General features: G+C 46.9%; 1 protein-coding gene across 1 annotated transcript in view; it reads left to right on the top strand.

Annotated features, from left to right (window-relative positions):
• The first annotated feature begins 4,415 nt into the window (after window positions 1-4,415).
• The window catches only part of SMARCD3 (SWI/SNF related, matrix associated, actin dependent regulator of chromatin, subfamily d, member 3), a 68,785-nt gene continuing 49,022 nt past the window's right edge, over window positions 4,416-24,178 (top strand). The window contains exons 1-3 of the mRNA XM_059818551.1: window positions 4,416-4,493; window positions 16,308-16,525; window positions 19,675-19,717. Coding sequence (XP_059674534.1) covers window positions 4,416-4,493; window positions 16,308-16,525; window positions 19,675-19,717 — 339 coding nt within the window. The remainder of the gene's footprint in view (window positions 4,494-16,307; window positions 16,526-19,674; window positions 19,718-24,178) is intronic.

Below are 24,178 nucleotides of genomic sequence, written 5' to 3'. Positions count from 1 at the left end.
CTTCAGTGAACAGAGCACTGCTGACTGAAGTGAAATTTGGATGAGAGAAACCATGCCTCTTTAAGGCAACCAGCACCTTCATGCACTTCTTTAATTACCTGCAGATCAAAAAATTGAAAGCGGCTGCAAACGTATCTCCCAAACCCAACAGCTTGGTTCGTATCTTTTCTAACCTGACCATCTTAGTTTAGAAATCTTAAAAGCTTGAATAATAGCACAGAAGTAAAACCAAAACAGACAAACTTGCGGGAGAAAAGGTGGCCTCTCAGAGCCCCAAGAGGTAAGGAGGAAGAACGTCAGCCTTTCCTCAAATACAGTGGGCTCGGAACATAGCATGAAGTGAGCGGTGGAGGCATGAACGCAGGCCCCAGAGCGTGCGCAGCCTCCAAGAAGCAGCGAAGGACCGCAGGCATCATGGAGTGAGTCCCATGCCACTGACATCTTTTAGACCAGAAATGGCTGGGAGCTGCCAGGATACTTGTAGCAGTTGGGGAAGACTTGGGTTGAATCAGGCGCTTTTTTAAAGAGCATGGATGCTTATTTTCGTATTTTTGTGAAAAAACATGTCAGGAAAATAGGAACAATTTAGAATGAAATTATATGATTTTTCTCTTAATTTTGGAGAAGGCGTTCTTGTGCTGTAACCGTCACCCTTTTGTGCAAACGCATTGCGCGCTGGTTTTCCTTGGCAGTGCTGTGGTGAGTTGAAGAATCTGAGGAAACGGGTTTCATTCTCAACGAGGTGATGCTGGGCAAGTCAATTCCATCCACTTGTACCTTACTTTCCATTTGCAAAACACAAAATCTACTTCTACTGCTGTCTCTTCTAAAGTGCTTAGAGAACTACCATCATGCTAAGTAAAAGCTGAGTTTTATTTTTACGTGATTATCTTTTTTTTGGACTTTTACTCATTCAGCCACACTCATACTAAGAAGGAGCCGAGTTTTATTATTACGAGATTTTTTTTTTTTTTTTTGACTTTCACTCAGTCTATGGCTACCGCGAGTCCGCCATTCCTCAATTTTCAAGTGGCTGACCTTGTAATTTTATGTTCTTTATAGGAAATCCCTTTATACAATGCCTGCTAAGAACGTCCACAGCGTACAGTGCGTATTGTACGGTACTGAATAGAAACTCGGCAACACTTCCCAGCGTGTCCTCCTGCTCCAGAAGGCAGTAACGCAGCCAGCTGCTGACGGAGACGGGAGCAACGGCAGCTCATTGCTCTGGAACCGACCGGCGAAGCGAGAACGCCCGAGGCCGGCACCGCGACGCGCACCGCCCCCCGCCCGCGCCGTGCCGGCGGCCGCGGTGCCGAGGACCGCGGACCGAGGGCCGGGCGCGCCCCCCGCTGCCGCCGCCGCATGCGCGGCCCCGCGGGCGCCCGGCCCTCGCGGCGGGGGTTAAGCGCTGGCGGCGCCCTCCGCCGCCTTCCGCGGCTGCCAGCGGCGAGGGGAGTTGCGCGCAGGGGACTCGCAGAACGGCTGCGAAGCGCCCGCTGCGGCTTTGTCTTCCACCTCCGGCCCCGGCGGCGCCTCGCGGGGAGCGTCTCCCGGCGGGGGGCGGCGAGTGCCGCCGAGCCCCGCGGCCCGGCCCGAGCGGCGCCGCCGGCTGCCCCCGCCGCCACACCGGCTCGCCCCCCCGAGCCACGCAGCCCCGCAGCCTCCCCCTGCACGCCGGCCTCCGCCGGGCTGGGACAGTCCCGGTCCCCCAGGCGCCGGCCCGGCCCCGGCCCGGGCGGCTCGGCGGTGGCGGCGCGGAAGGGGTTAAGGCCGCTCCCGCCCGCGCGTCCGGCCGTCCCCGCCCGCGCGTCCCCCGCTAGGCCACGGCTGACCTTCACGGGAGCCGCGCCGGGCATGCGCGCCGCCGCGCTCGGGGCCCGCGGGGACCTGCGGCCGGCCCGCCTCGGCCCGCTTCGGCTCGGCTCGGCCCGGCCCGGCCCGGCCCGGCCCGGGGCGTGCGGCTCGGCCCGCCGCCCGCCAGCGGCGCGCCCGGGACCGCGGCTGGCGCACGCCCTGCCCGTGCCGGGCGCGCCGTTGCCATTCGGTGCCGACGGTGCTGGCGGAGGAGCGCGGGGGGACGCGAGGGGGGACTGCGCGCCGCGCCGCAGCCCGGAGCCGCGCCCCGCCGCCGCCGGCCCTTCCCGCTCCGCGGCGCCGTGTGCGCAGGCAGGGCGGGCGGGGGCCCCCGCCGTGCGCGGGCGCGCAGGGCCCGAGGCTCGGGGCGCTCCGCGGGCCGGGCGGTGCCGGCGGCCGGAGGCCGCTGCGGCTGCGGGCCTGGAGCCTTCTCCGGCCGGGCGCCGTGGGCTCGAGTGCGCCGCGGGCTTCTCGGTTGTGCCGTTCCGTGCGGCGAGGGTGGTCGCACGGTTCCCCGTAAGGAGCAGGGATGGCAACACCTGCCGTGGCCTGTGCCCGTGGCCCCACCGCAGGGAAAGCTGGTGCTTCCCTGGCCGGCGCGGGAGCCAGCAGCCACTGCTGTCGCCAAAGGAAACGGGCGTTGTCTTCCCGGGAGCCGGGGAAAGGGCTCACAGAACTGGAGCCAACGTCTCTGTCTGCTTCTGGGATCTAAACCAAAATGGCAGATGCCGGCCCGATGCCACCGTGCCAGGCGTGCTGACACACAGAATCATAGACCCGTTTGGGTGGGAAAAGACCCTTGAGATCGAGTCCAACCGTTAACACTACCAGAACAGACACGTAGCAGTTTGGTTCCAGATTACACGTGCCTTTAGTTCAAGTCAGCTAGAACCACGGCGATGGTTCGGGCACTGAATAAGGCCACACCGCTTTGCCTGGCATAGTCCTTCTGCGGGACTCAGAGGGAGGAGGGCCTGATAACAACACCCACCCTCCCGAAATTTCTGTGATTCCTATGGCTATTGCCACAGAGTAGCGCTTGGATTGGGGTCACCCTAAAAATCAGCAGAGGTCATTGCCTTCGTTCCCGTGTGCAAAAGGCCGTATGATCTTCGTGGCTTGCTCTTCGCTGCTGGCTAACGTAGCATCTCTTCTGTGCTTGTTTTCATTTGTGGTTGAGGGCAGAAATTTATTTATTTGTTTCAGATCTGATTCTCTTCTGTTCGCAGTCTTGCCAGAAAATTCACAGCCCCTAGACAAGAATTTCAAGCAGAGGAATAGAATAAACCCCTCGCGTAACCTGGCAACATCTCCCCTAGTGCGGTCTTAGGCAGACTGGGAAACATCAGCCCCTTGCAAGCCGCGGACACACAGGGAGCTGTCGGTAAGCAGATCGGCGCCCCAGGCCACCGCTGCCTGCTCTGCCATTACGGAGGAGCCAGCGCTGCTGCTCGCAGAATGGCCGCCGTGCTGCCAGCGTCTGGCGCTGCGCTAGCTGATGTCCGCCGCAGCAGCACGCGGTCGTGGAGGGGGCGGCCTGCCGCTTTCTGCCCCCTTCCCCGGGGCGGCAGGTGGGCTCTGTGTTCCCAGCAGTGTCCTGGGATGACACGCGTTGTCGCACAGGGCTTTGTGTGATAAGCAGCGAGCTGCTGATGTCGCACGGCAGCTGTGGTGTTAATAATTTGTCTGCGTCTGTCAATCACCCGGGGCCTCTAATGGATCCGTCGCAGCGGTACGGAGGCATCCTGCGGGCCGTCACCCCGCGGGAGAGGCTGCGGGCGGCCGGGAGCCTGGAAGCGAGTCGGGCGTTGTGTGGTCGCCATGCTGCCCCCCGCCCCCTTCCTCCTGCAGTTCTCACACTCTTTCTTTCCCCTCGCTCTCACGCGCTCTCCCTCCCTGTTCCCAGCTTTCTGCCTCCTGCTGTGTCTCTCTCTTGTCCAAAGGGGTTAGTTCTCAGTCTCGCATGCTGGAAACGCTGCCAGTGAATGTTTCTGTGTGCTGCCTGCCAGGTCCCCAGGGAAAAGGCCTGGAAATGCAGTGCAGGAGGAGCAGTGGGAGCGAGGGAAAACCATTGTTTCTCACTGCTCGCCTGCTGCATTTTCTAACGGGGAAAAGCTCTCTGGGAGGTACTGAGCTTTGCGTCCCTGCTGAAGTTGCCCCCTCCCCCTTCTCCCTTGCCCCAGAATTTACCATCCCCTGGTGCAGAGGAGGAGAGGTTGCAGCACTGCTGCGAAAAAGCTGAGGCGTGTTTTCAATTTGCCTCCTGCTTATCTCTGCTGTTTGGACAGAGAGGTTTAAAAAGCTGGATTTTCTGTCCCTGCAGAGTAAACACACAGAACCCGGCAGCACAAACTATTTCTGGCTTATCAGTGGAGGAATGCAGCAGCTGAGGCTTAGTGCGAGTGGGCCGTCAGGAAGGCCCTGAAGGGGCCCCCTCCCCACTCCGCGCTATTAGAAGTGTGAGAGCCCAGCAGGACTCAGAGGGGAGAGTTGGAGAAAAAGGCAGAAAAGGGAAAGAAAGAGGAAGAGAGAGAGTGAGAGAGGCTGAGCAGACCCTGATGGCTACAGACGAAGTTACAGGAGGGGCTCGCAAAGCTACGAAAAGCAAACTTTTTGAGTTTCTGGTCCATGGGGTGGTGAGTCGGGAAAGTTAGTGAGCTGGCTGGCTCTAAATAGAGGGATGAGTGGAAACTGGAGGCTCTGTGCTGGGCTGGATCGGCTCCTGCAGTGTGCTCCTGGGGCGCTGGTAGCTGCCTTGCCAGGGGAGCACCGGGGTCTGTAAGGCCCCCAGGATATGCACTGATTCATTGATAATATAGGCTTGTGTCTGGGGGGATGTGTGCTGTGATTTTTGCTTTGATTCTCCATGAATGGTGAATAGCATGCTTTTGAGCCTGATCGTGGTGCAGAATCTGCACTGGATCTGACCCAAATGGGCTTGTTAGGACACTTTGTTCTGTAATCAAACTTGTGTTTTGAAAAACAATTCTGATGAAAGCCTGATGAAGCCTTGTGGTACTGCCTCTGGTTCTTGTTTCCAGTCTTGGCTCTTATGTATCCTCTGGCTACTTAACAGGTGACTTTCAGGGGCTTGACGAGATTAGCTCTGCAGATCTGTAACAGTCTATGGGAACTCACCCACGAGAGAATTTCAGGGTGCCGTGCTTAATGAAAGCAATCATTCAGGTCTTGAAAAATTTTCCAGCTTTTGTTTAAGAATCAGGTCTTCGATCTCCATTTAAGGGGAAATGCTAACCCTGTTTTGCTGCCATTGGAAACGATGTTCTTTAAATGACCCTCTAGTGATTGAGAGCAGTCACCATTTGTAACATTTGGATTTCTTGTATTGATACACGTTTAACAAAAATAAGACTGTTAAAGAGCCCCAAGGAATGCAGATATTGTTTGGATACTGGTAGTCCCGAGTGTTTTCTCTCTTGAGGATCCTGGTGCCTCCTATGACATCTTTTTGAAGACATCAGGTGGGGACTCTTGCGCAAAGATCATAGAAATCTGTGGAGCTCACGGCAGGTTCCTAAGTTGTCTCCGTAATTCAGGCTTACTCCAGATGTGTAGGATCTAGCATGTGTCCTGCAGATCCTGGATATGGTGGGACTTGCAAGGCTAAGGGCTTTCAGGCGGCTTTTGGTGGTTGCGAGAACAGTGCACAAGCGATGCGGTGCCAGTGTACAGGAGCAGCCTGCTGCAAGGTTGGCGGATGTACAGGGGTGACTGAGGAGCAGGTGTGCAGGTCTGTAGCAGTGGTTTTGTTGTGGACGTGCGTGTTCATTAAGGTCGTCTGGCTCAGGATGGCTATAGCTGGGCAGAACCATAGGCAAGTTGGGAGGGGTGGGCATATGGGACGCTTTTGCCTTTTCCGAGGTCCCTGCTGGCATTTGCGCACCAGCGGTCTTCCTTTAGTATCAAGAAGAGCGGCAAAAATAGTTACGTGAAGTTGCTTCTTCCACGTCTAGAGGGACTTCATGTGAAAGCAGCATGCTGGCCTCTTAAGCATGGGAATTTTTAATTTATACCAGAACGAATATAGCAGAACTCATTTCCATTACTTATTCGGGTGCTAGAAGAGTCTGCCTTTTCTGCCCTGGGAGTTTTGCCACTAGCGGCATCTTACTTGAATATCTGCATTTGCCTGGAATATCTGCATTTGTTTGTCATCTTCCTGCTACGTGGTAGTGAGGCTGCGGCTTCTTCTCTGTCACTCTGTTGCCTGAACACCTCATGTGTCACCTTCTCCTTTTCTCCATGATGATCTCCTTTAGTTCTGCTTTTGCTTCCTTGTTTGTTCTTTCCTTTCGTTTCTTCCTCATCTCAGGTTCATCTTGATCAAAACACAGGTTGGGGTAGTCAGTTTTCCATTACTTAAAAAAGACAAAAAAAGTTATTACTTCATTTTATCTCTTCAGGTCCTGTCTCTTACCAAATAAGAGGATGTGCCATCACAGCCATTACCTTGAGTTTACATATTGCTGGCTACTGAGTTTTATTACTATCCACAGTGTGTCAGCACCTGAATTAATTCCTTGAAAAATCAAGTTGCATAGCAAACTTTACTAGAATTCCTTGGAATCCGATTCTGCTTTAATTATGGAGAAAAATCTCCTCTTCAAATATTTGATTTGGTTATTGTAGGCTGCTTTTTTTTTTTTTTTCTTTCACCTCTCCAAAAAAGGGGAGAGGTAAATAGAGGTAGAATGTGGTGAGAAAATTTTTTGCTATGTGAACACTTAAATGAACGGGATAATTTTGCAGTATTTCCTGAGGGCAGTTAGCTTTTGGATTCACTTGATCTTTCTGGAAACGTATGTTCCTTTGCTAAGGTCACTTTGCCCTTTGCTCTTGTGCACTTGATCTTGCCTTTGTTCTTTTCCATATTGCCAGCTTAGAAGATGTCTTCTTCCTTGTTTGTCCCAGTCAAATAGGATACCTCTGAAAGGTGAAGTCTCTTAATGGTTAAAAATCTCAAGTGCAATACTTCATTCTCATCCTGCTGGGGTTCTTGATAGTTTGTTACACCTCTGGTTAGCAGTTCTTCTTTTAGAAAGGTTAGGTTTCTTTCAGTTATTTATTTTTACAATGCGTTTACTCCTGTTCTGTTTCATTGGAGTCTTGCACATTGTTTTTGTGGGAGGAGATTTTTTTCCCCCCCCAAAGGCTTCATCCTTTATTTTGTCCTTTTTTTTTGTTCCTCTCTGCTCTATTTCTAGTACTTTTATGGATAAATATGGCTTTAATCACCACATTTATGTTGATTTATCTCTTTGTTGATGCATTTCTATTGTCCAGTAGTACATTTCAGGCTGTCTTTATGACATCTCCCTCTGGGTGTCCAGCTGTTGCGTTAAATTTTGTTGACCCAAACCAAGTTATTAATCTTCCTGCAGGCCATTCCTTTTCTCAGTTTCTTCTGTCTTCCAGGCCCTGTCACAGGCCTCCCTGCTGGCTGGATCCCTTCTATGGATATTACCTTTGTCTCCCCCTTTTTTTTTTTTCCCCTTCCTTTCCTTTTGTTGTCTTTTTCTTACTCAAACAGGTATCTTCCCCTTCCCCTACAGCCTTGAGAAGGTCCATGGTACAGATCTTGTCAAAGCTCTTGTCCAGACATCTATCCTCTTGTGACTCAATTGCAGCAATCTTCTCCTCTTTGGTGCCTTGTACTGTTGACCTTGCCTGTGTCATCTTCACACAAGAAGCTGCTGAGAGGTTCATTTTCTTGTCCTGTTGTTCTGACCTTTTAAATCTGCTTCTGTGTCCTTTTTCTGTTCCTACTTTATCTTCCTTCCAAAACCAATCTTCTTGCCTTTTATACACACGATACACTTATAAAGGTCTATGTCCTTTTCCTAACTATCAAGTCATATCTGTATTTACAATATACTTGCTGTCAGTTCAAATCACCTTCTTTTTCCCATAGTGATCTTGTTCTTTGTCCTCTGTGCTGTGCTTAGGAAGCTCTTCCTGTTAATATAAGTCCTTATCCATATTTATTTTCTGCTAATATGGCTTTTTTCATAGTTCCTGCTAATCTCTACAGTTTAGTATTAGTTACACATCAAGACTGCTAATTTATACAAACCTATGTATCACTTATGTGACTCCTTTGCTTATCCTCAGTTGTCTTTTTCTCTGGTTATCTACCTCTCAAATCTGGTCATGGAATTTTATGGTAAGTACAGAAACCATGTTCTGTGAAACGGCATTTAGTACGGTGAAAGAAGGGTCTCAAAGCATGCCATCGTGTAAACAAATACTTAACACAGTGATAAATAGCTCATTGCCAATGTTAAAACAGACAAAAAGACAGGTCTGGTGCCCCAAAGATGTGTATGGAGTGTCTAATAGATTTATCAGTGATCTGGAAAAGGGGATGAGCAATGACTTTCATAAACAATTTTTGCATCTCCTCATACATTGCTGGGTTTTAAATGAACTGTAAGCATTTGGGAGGAAGGCTTGCATGTCACTGTGAGCTGCCTAGTGTGTAGCAGCAGCCACTGCTACTAAGAAAGCAAGTAAACTGTTAGCCTGATTAAGAAATGGGGCAGACAATAATACAGAAGCAATTGTCAATCCGTGGCATATACTTAAAAGAATATTTTTCTGATTTTGGTCATCTGCATGACTAACAAGCAAAAAGAGGGGTAACTCAGAGGGCAGTACTAGTGGGAGGCCTGTGAAGACTTCACCAGTAAAAGAATGGGATTTTTTTATTTATTTATAATATCTAAGGGTGGAGACTGATTAGGAAGGTTCTAAAATCTCAGTCACTGGAGGCTTTTAGGCACTGGTGAAAGAAGTAAACGTCTATCAAAGATGATGGAGATGCTGGCGATACTTCTTTGAGACGAGGAAGGACTGGATGACCTCAAGGACTCTCATTTCAGAATATTATAAAAATTGTATTTGTTTTATTAGAATGGAAAGAACTGAAGATATTCTCCCCAAATTGAATGGTGATCTGTTTTAAGTGGATAAAAGTGATTGTTTCTTCCAGGCAGTCATCAGTTTGTAGAGATCACTACTAGAAGTAGCGAGGTAAGGAGAATATTAGGTTTGAAAAAAGTAGAACTTTGCTAATGAAAAAAAAATCTCACTAATTTTTATGTTACCATGGATATAACTACTATCTTGTCAAGAGCATAAATCAGCTAACTGATTTAAGTTAGCTGATTTAATTTAGATTTAAAAGGCTAGAAAAGAGCCTCATGAACTGTTGTTTTTGAGCAGTTTGTTCCACTTCCCTAACGCAGGGCTGTGTGCCTGGTTCTTCATTCTAGGACATTGTCAGGGAACTCGTCCTGGAATGGCATCCCTGGTTTGCTGCATATGTATTCCCTGTTTTGTTAAACAAAGAGATGTTTGGGGTGAGCGTAGGGCAGCCTGGAGAAATCCAGGGACCTTACTGCTGTGGAGAAATTTGACTGGGAAGGTACTTGCAGAAGACTGGTAGAGTGAAAACGTTGTACAGCATTCAACCATGTAAGTAAGCTGCCAGTAGAAACTGAAGGTTTCTCCTTTTCTAGCCTCAGACCAATTGCAGGCTAACGAATACAGAAAAGTTCACACATAATTAAGAAAAGAAAATCATATTAACTCTAGCTAGGGCTTTAATAGAAATCAATGTGATTTTATGCAATATGGGCTTGTTAAACAAATTTGAGTTTGAGAAACCCATTGAGAAAACTTGGGTTTGCTGATGAGTATAGGTGCACAGATGTAATTGACCTGCAAGATGTTTGAATTGCTCTTCTGTTTTTTTGAAAAAGAAATACTGTAGGAATATGAAAACAGTCACACTGGATCATTTAGCCCAGTGTCCCCAGTTGCAGAGAGTGGCAGAAGACTGCGTAGAAGCATAGGAACAAGGCAAAAACCTAGTGATGCTTCATCCAAATACTCTGCGCTTTGTAGCTCTGGAGTTTTCTGACCCAAAGCTGCCCTCTATGTGTAGTACCTCTATAGGGATGTTATTTATGTAGGTTAGTCCGCTGATGTCTTCCTGAACCCATATAAACTTTTAGCATTCACAGTGTTTTGTGTCAGGAATTTTTGCAGCTTATCGTACATAAAGAAGTACCTGATCCTGCTAACTGCTAGCTGTTGTCTAGTTCTCTTAAGGGAAGAGACAGTGAGCTCTTGATCAGCCTCCTCTCTCTCCATGCTCGTCATGGTGTTGCAGAGCTCTGTTGTTACCTCTCCCCTCCCAAAGCCATCCTTCCTACAGAGTGACGAGGCGCATTCTGGTAGTTGTTCACACAAAATCCATTCCGTGCATTATATCACGGTAGTGGGTGTGATCAGATCTATTAAAACAAGCAAGCTGGTGGAACTCAAAGATGGTATATAGTGTCTGTTAGTTTCAATTCCAAAGGCTTTTTTTTTTTTTCTTTTTCTCCTTGGTGGCATCTAAGGGCTTTGTTTTAGGTTTGGTGTCTGATTATTCTGAGCTGTGAATGGACATGCATGAAATAGAAAGGTGGTCACTGAACTTTGTCTCAAGTTCCAGTTCGCAGTTCTGTAGATGTGATGTTGTCTGAGTTAAAGATTTTTGGATTGTCGTGAACGCTATTTAAAAATGGGTGGAACCTGGAACACTTGGACCCTGATTCTAGGATGTGAGAGCTTTCGGGAAATGAAGGAAGGTGAATATGGCAGACAAGCAAGAAGAATTGCAATACTGATGTTTCTGCTTACTAAATCTCTAAAAGATTCGTAGACATTAAAAAACAAGGAGCTTATATGAGGTAACATCTGTAATTACAGAAGAGGAGAGAAGCCGTCTACAACTTCTTTTCTTGGACTTCTAAGGGTCCGTTTTAAAACGGCACATTCAGTTGGGAAACCATTTGTGCAGTCAGAACCCTGTTGCCATCAGACAATATCAGGCTAATCTAAATTTCTTAACTGCTCCAGATACTTCTAGTGATCCATTCTTACTTCCAGACAGCATCTGGCATCTCCTCTAGCTTATGTTTATGCCTTATAGAAATCAGTAGCTACTGTAATGCCTTGACAGGATATGTTGTCTAGCCAAGGTAGCTGCTATTTTTAGTTAAAAAAACACGCTGTTTGTATAGTTGGTAATCGTTGTTCTTCTCAAAATCTGTCACCTCCTCTGCTAACAAGAAGCCCCTGGCTGTTCCCTGCCTGCCATCAGAGTCCTCCTGTATGCTGCCGAGGTGGATGGAGTCTGTGTCTTTCAGAACAGGAAATCGCTGTAGGTGCAGCTCAATGCTATATTGCATTGCAGCGACACCCTGCTCTCCGTTCAGGCCCTTTCTAAGGCTCTTGTAGGTGTTTTTGCTTGCCTTTTCTTGGTGCTTTATTTTCCTTTTACTTATCAGTCCCCCAGGTTATTTTCCTCTATCTGGTACATCCAGACAGGAACCCTCCTTTATTCTGCTTTGGCGTTTTGGCTGCTACGATGTTGATGTCCCTTGAGAAATGACTCTGCGGTAGAAATACATAGAAAAGCACCACTCCAGTGTTGTCTCATTTCTGCCATCAGACAGGAGAAGTTCACCTGAAGAATGACGAAGAGGAAGGAGGCAGTCCTCTGATGTGACAGGGGGTTCAGGTGGGGAAGAAAGTAGAAAAGCCAAATGTGTGGCTTGGGAAACTGGGCAGTGGAAGGTAGTGATAGGGACTTGGCAGCAGTTGTTGGGGAGGTGGTATGCTTGCTGCACTGACAGCGTGCTCAGCTTTGGAAGGGTGTAGCCAGGGCAGTGTTGGACTGTGTACAGGAATGCAGGCCATCGGCAGAATTCTTAGGGGTCAGTATGCATGCATGAAACATTGGTTGTGTGCCGTTCTCTGTGTGCCGTACTGTTTGGCCTTGCCTGGCTGCTCTGCCGGCAGCTCTGCTCCACTCTTTGCTCATCTTCTTGGAGCTGTGAGAGTGGTCCCTTCAGCTGGGGACATGCTGTGGTCTTCCTCATTTCCTATGGCCCACAGGGGTTTGGCCCTCTGTCCAGTCAAGTGTTTGAAGTAGCACAGAGTAATGTATGTAATGGAACCAACGGAGGAAAAAAGGGGATAGGTCTGTGGGTAAGAACAGAGTTGGGTCAGGCAAGGGCATCTAGGGTAGATGATTTCCCAGGAAGGAGGATGTGCCGATGCTGTTTTGCCACTGCAGCCTTCATCATGGATGATACTTGTTCAGGACAGATTCCATCCATCTGAGGAAGAGGGGAGAGACAGATCCTAGCCTGTAGACAGGTGCACCTCCAAGATCTCTTTCAAAAAAAGTAATGGTATTGCCATACTCTTCAGTATCAAGACTTTTTTTTTTTTCTGTCAGTTTTGTGAACAAGTCAGTGTATTGTCTGTCACTGCCTTGTCTTGCACACATGTTTGAGAGCAAAGTAAGCTTCTAGATACTGCCTGTGTGTTCTCCTTTTATAAAAGTTTAGATAGAGAAAGCATTTGTGTATCTTGGGAGTCTGGTGGGCTTGCAGCAGGGAGATGGCAGCTGCATAGCAAGTAATTTTTTATCTATGGGTGATATCGGGGATAGGAACATGAGAAGGGAGGGGAAGGAATGAGGCGGGGCAAGGGGTGAGATTGAATAGACTTTTGCTAGAGCTCTCTCCTTTTACTCACTTTGTCCTTTCTCTACGTTTCTCTATTTTGATGCTTAACGAAGGGAACTGAAGGAGGTTCAAAGATGTCAGACTTAGGTAGAGAGTAGATTTGGCTTGCTGACCTTGGTCTCCAGGCCTTAAGGTGTCTTTTACAGAAGCAGAAGAGTGGGCTTTGCAGTCTGATCCGTGTGGCCAGACAGTCTCCGGGAGAGATGAACGTGAGACGGCTGTGCCCAGGATCTTGTCCCTTCTGAATGGCCGTCACACATCCCTGGCTGATTGGCAGGCAACAGCAGGCCCAACGGTCGGCTCTTTGCTGGAAGAAGGCCACAATGTGTAGACTGACAGACAACAGAGAGATCTTAAATACAGGCTCAAGTGAGAAGCATTTCTTGGGCCATTTGTTTCTGCTGACTCTGCCTGGGTCAGCGGGTGGGGGTGAGCACGTGGGAATGGCGAGCGCTGCTCTCTTCCGGCAGTTTTCATAGCTCCGTGTTTGCTGGAGAAGATGTCTCCAGCTCTGCACAAAGCCTCAGCTTTGCCTGTTGCTGCCTCCTGCGGCTTCTCTGCTCAGGGGCCATACCCACAGTCGGTTTCCTACATGAATACTCACTGCCTTCACCTGCCTGGCTTCCTGTGCTGGTCTCTCTCCCGCCTCGGCCTTCTGTCTCTCTCCGTACCGATTGTAGCCACTGGTTCTTTGCTGGTCATTCATTCCCCTTCTTTCTTTCTCCAGTTTCCTTCATGCATACAGGTGCAAGGAGTATCTAAGACTTGTGATGATCAGGGAGGGCACTGAGCTGGGGCTTTGGGGACTACAGTGGATTTGCGTGGTTAATTTGGAGATGCAGGTCCAAATTGTATTTAGAATTATACAGTACTGTAATAGATATTATAATTATGTATTTAGAAATTATAAAAGGATGAGATAAAGATGAAATAAACTATTTTTAAAATTTTTATTTTATTTATTAACAGTACAAAACCCATTTTCTTCCCAGCCCTCAATGGACTGCCTTGCATACCCTCTGGGTGCACGCGCCTCACTTTGGAGACCACTAGTGTACTTCTCTCAAGTGCTCTCTCCGTCTTTAACCGTTGATAACTCAGAGAAGTTTCAGAGCCAGATATGTTTTCCATGTCGTTAGCACCCCTTTGGAAAGGGGTTCCACAGGCTGACTACCCCCTTTTGGTGGTCTGCGAGCCTGACTCCTAACCTCCTCTGATGGCAGTAGTTTACTATTCTGGAAGGGGCAGTGAACAGTCAATCCCCAGCTGCCCTCTCCAGGCCACTCATGATTTTGCAGAGCTCTAGCAAATGCCCCCTTAGATTACCTTGGATCACCTCTTTCCAGATGGAAAATCATAATATATTTACTTTTACTTACGTGGATGCAGTTCTGTATCTTAATCATTTCCGTGACATTCTCTGTATTTTTCTCAGTTCTGCTCTACCGTTACTGAACTGCAGGAGCCAGAACTGCACACAGCATTCAACACGTGGGCAAACCATGGACAGTGGCACAGTGATGTTTCCTTCCTTGTCGTTTCTTTTGTTTAATGGCTTTTTTTGACCTCTAGTAAGCAGTGAACTCTTTTTTTTTTTTTTCTGGAAATGTCTGTTTAAACTCCAAGATCTTTCTTGTGTTGGGCAGCAGTCAACTCAGAGCCCATTGTTTTGTGTGTGATGATTGAATTTCAATACATCTTGAAGTGAATTACACGGGGAAAAAAAATCCATTTTCATCTTTCTTTTAAGTGTTCATTCTGTCTCATAAAGTCCTTCTGCAGTTCTTTGATGCTGGCCTTCATCCTTGCCAGCTTGAATAACTTAGCGTTACCACCGAACTTTTTCACTTTTTTGCTTTTTCTCTCTCTTTTTTTTTTCTTTTTTTTTTCACCAGGTTGCTTATGAATATGCTGAAAAGCAAGAGTCCCAGCAAAACTCTACATGTGCCTTCCTTCTATTTTCAGAACCAATTACGTTTTCCTCATTTCTAGCCTTTAACCAATTATTTATCCATAATGGATGCCATTGCCTCTTGGTTTCCTTAAAAGACTTTGTAGACGGACTTGACTTTCAAAAGACTTTTGTGTGTGATTCTTCTTATTCACATACTGGTTCAAATGCCTATAGAGTGTGTGTGTGTGTATTTGTCATTTGCCCAGGCCAATTGTGTGAGGTTCAACAAGGCCAAGTGCCGGGTCCTGCACTTGGGTCACAACAACCCCACGCAACGCTCCAGGCTTGGGGACGAGTGGCTGGAAAGCTGCCCCGCAGAAAAGGGCCTGGGGGTGTTGGTCGACAGCCGGCTGAAGATGAGCCAGCAGTGTGCCCAGGTGGCCAAGAAGGCCAACGGCATCCTGGCCTGTATCAGAAATGGTGTGGCCAGCAGGAGCAGGGAGGGGATCGTGCCCCTGTACTTGGTGCTGGTGAGGCCGCACCTCGAATGCTGTGTTCAGTGTTGGGCCCCTCACTCCAAGAAGGACATAGAGGTGCTGGAGTGTGTCCAGAGAAGGGCGACGGAGCTGGTGAGGGGTCTGGAGCACAAGTCTGATGAGGAGCGGCTGAGGGAGCTGGGGTTGTTCAGTCTGGAGAAGAGGAGGCTGAGGGGAGACCTCATCGCTCTCTACAACTGCCTGAAAGGGGGTTGTGGTGAGGTGGGTGTTGGTCTCTTCTCCCAAGGGACAAGTGATAGGACAAGAGGAAATGGCTGCAAGCTGTGTCAGGGGAGGTTTAGGCTGGATATTAGGGGAAAAATTTCTTTACTGAGAGAGTGATCGAGCATTGGAACAGGCTGCCCAGGGAGGTGGTGGAGTCCCCATCACTGGAGGTGTTCAAGGAACATGTAGACATGGCACTGCGGGACATGGTTTAGTGGGCATGGTGGGGTTGGGTTTATGGTTGGACTTGATGATCTTACAGGTCTTTTCCAACCTAAACGATTCTGTGATTCTGTCTGTATTTTCACATACATGTAGACATATAATAAACATCTTGATAATTCTTAGAATGAAACTAAGCTCTTCTCTCTGTTTTAAATTGCATTTTACAGGTGGTAGTTATTTTACTGGTGCTTTTCCTTGATGACTATAAATTTCTAGGATTTAGAATTGAGTTTACTGTGTGTCTTGTACAGCATTAAGCTTGTGATTTGACCCAAAGTGTCTCTCCAGAGCACGCTGGAGTCAACATAAATGTCAAGACTGTAGAACGCCTACAGGGGCTGCTGAAAAACTACCACATTCCTTTTTTTTTTTTTTTATTTTAGAGGCTTGATCAGAGACATGACCTTTTCTTAAAGGATTCTTGTCACTTTATGAACTTACACTGCTTTCCGGCGTAGGTGAAGGAAAGGGCTCTTAATGGAAAATGTTTTATCGTAGTGTTTTCATGGTTCACTTTTGCTTGTTACAGTCTCCCTACTGATCAAAGCAGCCTGCTAGTCAGTGCAAAATCTGAAGGACTGTAGATGTGAACTTGTTTGTAGCTTTGATTAGCATGTGAACTGCACCAATTTGGACTGCGTGTAGCTGCCGTGGAGCTTTTTCTTGGGTCTGAAGGTGGAGCTTTTTCTTGGGTCTGAAGGTAGAGCTTTCTGCTGCAGGCTGGCCTGGATATGTTACTGACCACCAAGTGTTTTCCCAAGCCTGGCATTTTTCATCCCTGTTTCCTGTCTACTTTATCACTGAATTCCCCTTTATGATGTCCAGGAAATACTTAGTGCTTATCAGGATGGTGAAAATGGGGAACTTGCTGGAGCTAGTGTCCGATTCTGTACAAACGTCTTTGCAGCTGAAGAAACAGGGACCAAACTGGCTCTTCTTTCTGTTTCGCTTCTTCTCTAGCGACCTGGGATGCCATCAGGAGCTCGAATGCCCCATCAGGGGGCTCCCATGGGTCCCCCGGGCCCCCCGTATGTCGGAAGCTCCTCAGTGCGACCTGGGATGCCCCAGACCGTGATGGAAACAACAAGAAAACGCACTGCACCACAGCAGGTCCAGCAGCAGCAGGTGCAGCAGCAAGTGCAACAGCAGCAGCAAGCCACTCAGAACCGAACTAGGAGGTGAGTGTTCCGGAAAGAAAACATGGGAGGACAATTTGAGGAAGAAAAACCGGTATCTTTTTAGCAATAGGTAAGACCTTTAGGATCAAATGAGACAGAATAGAAGATTTATATATTGTCAGTTTCTTCAAGCAGGAAAAACACTGGTAAATTTTACTCTTTCTTTGTGAATGGTCTTGAACAAACTGACCTTTACTAATGTCTGGTTTTGCAGTTATAATGCTTTTACCTTGCAGGTTTATCAGGCTATAAATCTGGCCATTTTATTTAGCCTTTAAAGTTAATGAACAGTTCTCTTCTTGTATAGTACAATTATTGTATTATTTGTTATCTGTTCTGTATAGTTTCTCTGCTTTCTGACTGGCTAACAAAATGGTTTGTAAACAAGACAAGTGGAAAAAAAATTTAGTTGGTCATGTGAATACTGGTACTATGGTCACTCAGGAGAGTGGTCATAAAACTTGCAATTGTCACAGGCATTCCTACATATAAAATAAAGAGATATGCATAGGAAATAATTTCATAGAATTAGAGGGATTGTTTTAAAGGAACTTTCTTTTTAGAATATGCCCACTTTGTACAGTGCTGAATGCATTCTCTCTTAAATAACAATTCGCTAATTTCTTTTTGCAACTTATTAGACCCCAGCAGTCTTGAGCTCCAAGTGTGAGCCAGTTCCTGATAAATATGTAGGGTGCAGTCTGCATCTAGGTGGTCTGCCTTTCACAAAATCATTATAGGTGTATCTGTAGATTCAGACAGTGTTCTGGTAGTGTCATCGTATCTAGTTGTAGGTAAAACATGACTCGCTAAGCTCAGTGCTTCAGGAGCCCTGCTCTGTCCAGGTTATATGCCTTGGATCAGCAAGCCAGACTTGGGAACACATGTATCTGGGATGCATCTGGAAAGGACACCAATCCTGAGAGTATTAATACGTTACAATTGAATAAGATGGAATATAGAAGGAATGTGTGTGAGTGCAGCACGTGAGCACAAGAGATGCATGTGCATCATGGAGGCCTTGCCCAGCACTAGCCAAAATGCACATTCCACAGCACCTCCCAGGAGGTACTCTGGGAAACTGCACAAAATAATGCCTAGCCTGCAGATATACAGGGTAGATACAACCTAAAAAATTGCCACTGCTGGATAATTAAGGTAAACTTCAGTCACTAACTAGGTTACAGGGATCATTAAAAAAGAATATTTTCTAAAAGTTGATAGCCTAACTCACAGAGGAAGCAGTTCCTCCTCCCCAGTTCTTAACATCAATGCTTATAGTTTGGAACCCAGCAGCAATCTCTCCTGCAGTGAGTCCAGCTCACAACGGTGCTTCCTAGGTACTCAGGAAAGTTTCTGTTTCTTCTGCCATGCCTTCCCTCCAGATAACGTGTTGAATGTTTTCCCCTCGTTTATTTCCACCTCCCTGTCATTTCCCATTGAAATCGTTCTGTTTTTTCAGGCAGATGTTTCTGGCACCTTGGGTGCAATTCTGGGATTAATTGAGCCCTGTGTTTATGGCACAAACAGGCCAAGAAGGTGTAGTCATCCTTTCTTGGCAGGTTTGGTGGAGACAAAAATCTCATTTCTGTAACAGACTCTTGGAGAACTGGTTGAGACCCAAGTTGTCGGGGGTTTTTGGTTTGTTTGTTACTTGCTTTTTAATTGCAAGCCTTTGGGGTTGTTGGAGGTGCATGCATATCCCATTTCCTTTTGGGAGGATGGAGCCTGCTCAGGCATTGCTTCCAGGTTCTGTGAAGTGTTTCAGTGCAGGTTTGATTTTGTGAGCTGTGGAAGGTGTTGGAGGTTCACACCATGTAACATTCCAGTCCCGTTATTCCTACGCTTTTAAAAAGAGACGTTGTTCCCCTACGAAGTTGGGTGTGACTGTGTGGATGAATTTTCTGCCCCTGAGGAAGGATGTAGTTTGCACCTCCAGGCACGCAGAGTTCCTCAGGCTTGGCTTATATGGGGATGGGGAAGAATCTAAGAATCTGGTATTTCAGGCGAGGCTTATTATTAGCAAACGTAGGAAGGGAGTATGCCACATTGATGTGTGTGGAAACAGCTTTTATGTGGACGTGGCTGATGACAGACTTCCTGTTTGAAAACAGTAAGGAGGGGCATCCTTGTGACATGGCAGAGCGGCAGCAGGCAGTTCACTTTCTCCCATTTGTCTGTCATAGACGGAGTGATTCATCTCCTGCTCAAGATAAAGGCCTCACAAATTATAGAGGTGAAGAATAAGGCCTGAATTCCCTCTTGGCCCTGTTAGAGAAAGCTAGGTGACAGGCTTGGTGGGCACAAACGGTTCTTAGAATCTGACGAATTCAGAAGACAATGTATTTGGCAATCTTCCTGACAGTACCATTTCTTAGGCACATAGACATTTGTGCGTATGTACATGAACACAAGTATGTTTTTTAAAAGCATAGATCTATAAATGTGCTTATGTATGGGTATGGACACATTATGTATATACACTGCAGGCACACATACATCTTCCCACATGCGCATTCGTAAAGATGAACAAATACGGAAACGTAAGCACACTTACCTTTGTATATCACTCATGCAAATGCATTACAGTAGAACAAGTGTATATATGTAGGGAAGGGTGTGTATATATGTGTGTTTTCATACATCATATGAAATACACACATATATATGCATGTGTTTTCATCAGCACTCAATTTTGGGCAGGAATGAATGAATGCATGTCATCTGTTTGAACAAGTTCACATTCTGTTTACAGGCACTCAATCACGTACATGTGCATATGTATATCTATGCACACTTCCACACATGCGCACTGTCCTCCTACATGCTTTTTCTGTATCTATAGACAGCATGTGCACATGCACTTGCATACATTGCCGCCCTGCACCATAGAAGATGCTGTGATCAAAGAACTTGCACACTTCTTTCCAAGATGCATAACAGACAGCCCTGATTTGTTCTTAGCTAACTACCTCCCCAGGCTGCTGAGAGAAGGGGTCCTAGGTCCTGGGCATGGGTGAGACCCTTTTGCTGATGCATGCACAGCTGTGCACCAGCATGTGGAGATGTCAGGATAATTTAGCAGGTGGCCTCGTTACTCCTAGATCTGTCACCATGGTAACGTGTTTTTTTCTTTAAAAAATGTACAGTGCCAAGAGGAGGAAGATGGCTGACAAAATTCTCCCTCAGAGGGTGAGTCGCTTTCATTTCCTATTCCCTTCACAATCAGTTCAGCATCTTAGTGTAATGAGAGGGATTTTAGAAAATACTTTCACTTTTTGTTTAAAAATCTAATTAAAAAGTAAGTAGGCAGTGGGTGAAAGTCTAGAGAGCGAGGCTGGGGCTGGGGCTGGGGGCTGGGAGTGCGGAGTGCCGCCCGGCCTGCGCCGTCCTCGTGCGCTGGGTTAGCCGAGCCGGCACTGCCACTTGCTGGATGGACAGTGGTGCTGGGCTGCGAAGTACGCGGCTTGACGCTGGGGCCCTCTGGATCTGAAGGGTGGTTTTGATCAATTTTTGAGGCTGGCCAGGAGCTGGTTGAGAGCGCAGCTGTGCCTGTTGGAGACGGGCTCGTTCTCAGGTCTCTCCGGGCCAGTGGAGCTGCCAGCTGCTGATTTTTGCAGTTGTGTCCTAGTAGGACTGAAGTGAACCCGTGTAAACAACAGAGCTCAAGGGGCCTGCATTGTCCGGCGAGTTACTAATTTGCTCGTCCCCGGGGATATGTCTAGCTTTTAGTGTCTGCCTGTCCTTGATCCTCAGTGCTTAAATCTCCTACTTACTTTTCAAACATTTGAATTTCTCTCTTCTCCCCTTCTCTTTCATTATTCCCAGACTTTTCCTTTCCTGTGCCCTCTTCAGTACAGTTCCCCCAAAACCTACTTGGTCCCAAAAGGCAAGCTTCCTTAGTCTTCAAAACACACACCCTCGTCACATCCTGGTCCCAGTTTCTTTGGCTTCTGGCGCTTTCTCTGGGCTCAGAACCCCTTTGCCCGGTGCGTAGGTCTCCACATCCTTTTCAAGTCTGCCTCGCTACTGCTAGCATAAACCCAAACTTGCTGGCAGCCTCCAGGTTCTCTTCTGCGCCATTCCGCAGGTACCTAGGGCCAGCCACCCGAGGAGGTGAGCCCGCTTTGGTACTCCTGATGTCATATTATCACTTCTTTTCTTGTAATTCCTGCCACCTTCTGAAAGCACAGCCTCTCATAGGTTAGCCATTAGTTCTCTCGTGCTGCTGTCTTGAAAGGACTAAGCTACCGTTAAATCCAGACCTTTGAACTACTTGCAGCCTCCATGGTGCTTGTGTTAAAGCCTCATTCCTGCTCTGCTTGGAGTCTGTGCTTTCTTAGAATGAAAGCTACGTTTCTTGTGCTGTCAGTTCTGTCTGTCCCACACAAATTGTTTTCACAGACAATTATACATCCTGTATGGTGAGGCTATGGCTTTAAATATATGTCCATTTCAAGGCTTTTTTGGGTTTGTTTTGGGTTTTTTTGTCTGGTGCCTTTATAAGATAAAAATGTCTCAGAACAGAGGTAACCAGACTTTTTTTGGCAACAGAAGACTTGTGCCTCTGTTTATCGAATCCATGATTAATTCTTTAATAGGTAGAGCCTTATTCAAGTATGTCAAAAAGCTGTACAAATGCTAGCACCATTCAGAACCGTGCTGTTACCAAGTCTTCTTACCTTTCAGTATCTTTGTTGCTGTCAGCCAATAATTTTAACTGATGGAATGATAAGGCAACACAAATTGCTGGAGTTCTGTCTGCAATGGAGTTTTCATCAGTGCAGCTGGAGTGCTGGTATCAATGATACGATGTTGTGTCTGGATTAAGGTACTCCATTAGGCTGCAGTCAGCGTCTCGGAACCTCCTTATGCTCACTATTCGTGGGATGGGAAAGTGCTGTGTGCATTGGTGTCCTGTCAAGTGGAAGATTTGCGCTGGTGGCTGTGGAGTGCGCATGAAACACAGGGTAAAAGGTCCAACTTTCCAGAGCTGCTTCTGGAGTATTTTCCAGCCAGTCAGCATCTGTTACCCACAGACGTTTTGCAGACTCTTGCTTGTGTTTTTTGGGAACTGTGAAGGGGAGAGGGGAAGATATTAAATACTTTTTACTCTTGAAAACCGTCTTACGTAACAGTGGAAAAGGAGGTGGGTTCTCAGTGTTACTTGCTGTGATAGCAAGTCAGGCAGTTGGCACAGATAACCTGCTGTTGGACTTCCAGGCTCTCTGATCAAACCTCTGGTATAGTGCTGGAGCGTATTGCTAGTCGTGTAGGGTCGCTCAGCTGCTACAGTTCAGCTGTTTGAGAAGGATTCAATTTTGTATGGATGTAATCGTATGAGAAAGTTCAACCTAGCAAACTATTACGTGTAGGAAGACAGGATTACGGAACTGCATGGGACCTCCTGGCACATCCAGTCTGGTTCCCTCTGTCATGGAAGCCACGACACAATTGCTGCCTCAAGGCTGGTTAGGTTCCTTACTTCTGAGATACTTCAGATCCAGCAGCTTTTTCTTTTCTTTTTGCTGGGCTCGGTAAGGCAAGTAAGAGGGGCTCCCCACAATTCTAATCCTCGCAGTCCTTCTTTATATCTATTCCAGGTTAAATTCACCTCTTTCGAACCTCTTTAAATCTACCTCTCAGGAGACCAGAACTATACATAGAATTACAGACTAACAGTATCACCAGTGCTTGAATGCCACTAATACATTTTTATCTCTACTGGAAATAGCTAGTAATGTGGATTGGGATCACATTTTATTTTTTATGCCCTTACCACATTGATACAGCATATGATCATTCTGTGATTGACTAATACTCACAAGTATTTCTACTTTATGTTGTTTGCAACTGATGAATTCCCATATTAGCACAGGAGTTATGGGTAGAGACTCTGAGGAACATGATCCTGTGCTTTGTAAAGCTATATTTCATCCCATTTCTATTATACAGTTCTCAGCTTCCTTACATTCTCTGTGCTATCCTCTGCCACCCAAATTTGTCATTATTAAGTTTTGTTAGCATATTTCTCCTTTTTGTGCTGGAGCTATTAATGAAAATATCTAAATAAAATCAGTTTCAAAAATGGTCCATGAGGTACTTCCTGCTTAATACTTTTTTCCTATGCCAGCTCTTTACCACATGTTGTTCTTTTCTAATCCTCATTTTTCAGTCTTAAGTAGTGGTTCCTTTTATGACTGTTTGTCAAATGCTTACTTAAATGCAAGTTGATTGGATCTACTGCATTTCTTTTGTCTAAAATGCAGTTTTAATGAAAAGAAAGACTCGGTTAAGCCCAGGCTGACATAGTGTAATGTAACAAGACTTGGCATTTTTTATAGTGTATTCAATATCAACTCCAGTTCTGTGCAGCAGGCTATACCCCACCCCATTTTTCCTTACCTCTGGATCCTTCCCTTGTTCTCAGGTTACTGAAACCCTCATTCAATTTCAGAAAAGTTCATAGGCGTCTTCATTCATAGCTGGGGACCTAGATCTCTGGAGCTGATGTTGCCTTTGTGACCCAAGTCTAGCAGCTGTGCCTCAATTTTGACTTCGGGCCACAAACTGTCTGTAGAGAAACGTGACTGCACGTCAGATTGCACCTCTTCTTTCTCCAGGCCTTGTCTCCTCATTACTTCTGGTTGGTGTCTTATTTTCTCTCAGTTCTGAGTCATTCCATTTTTTTCCCAGGCACTGTGACTGTGATTCACTGTTCTGTTTCTCCAGCTTCCTTGCCTACCCATTGTGATGCAAGAGTCTCAGCTGAAAGTCATTCTGACTCCATAGGTGTGTGTCTCTCTGCTTTTCCCCGTTTAACTTGCTGAGTGGAGTGCAACTTTGAAACAGCAAACTGCTTCTCCTTCAGTGGCATGCTTGTCTCTTAGTATTGCCTGCTGTTCTTCTCACTGGGCCCCAAATTCCTGTGAGGACTTTTTGTCTAGCTGTGCTGACAGGTTTTTGTACAGCTGTCCTCTCCGTTTCATCCTCTCTACTTCATTCTCCTTTACACAAATATTCAGTCAACTCCTGCTGCCATTCGCTGACCACTATATGGGATTCTCTGCACAGATCCCGTGCCATAATAGATGTCCTGTTGTTGTTTGGTCACTGCATGGCTGTTGTCCACCTCTTTCTCCATCTGAGCCAACCAGAGGTGAGGAACACCTGGATCTGCTATTCACTCGTAAGAAAGAAATGGTTAGGGATGTGATAATCAGTGGCAGCCTTGGATGTAGCAACTGTGAAATAATGAAGTTCAAGATCTTGAAGGGAATGAGGAAGGAGAGTAGTGAAGTACAGACCCTGGACTTCAGACAAGCAGAGTTTGTCTTATTCAGGGAAATAGTAGGTGTGATCCCATGGGAAGCAACTCTGAAGGGCAAAGTGGCTCAGGGAAGCTGGCAGGTCTTTAAGGACCCTCCAAGCACAAGAGCAGTCTGTCTTGATATGCAGGAAAATGAGCAGATTTATGAGAAGCCCAGCTTAACTAAGCAGGGAGCTCACAGTAGAGGTCCCAACATCAAAAGGCAGCATACAAGAGGTGAAGCAGGGACGGGCTACAAAGGAGGAATTTAGAAATGTTGCCTGGGCATATAGAGAATGGTATCAGGAAAGTCAAAGCTCAGGTGGAGTTGAGATTTCCATGGG

This window comes from Gavia stellata, chromosome 6, assembly GCF_030936135.1.
Source record: "Gavia stellata isolate bGavSte3 chromosome 6, bGavSte3.hap2, whole genome shotgun sequence".
Lineage (NCBI taxonomy): Eukaryota > Metazoa > Chordata > Aves > Gaviiformes > Gaviidae > Gavia > Gavia stellata.
Note: the sequence above shows the minus strand (reverse complement) of the source record. Positions and strands in the feature narration are given on the sequence as shown.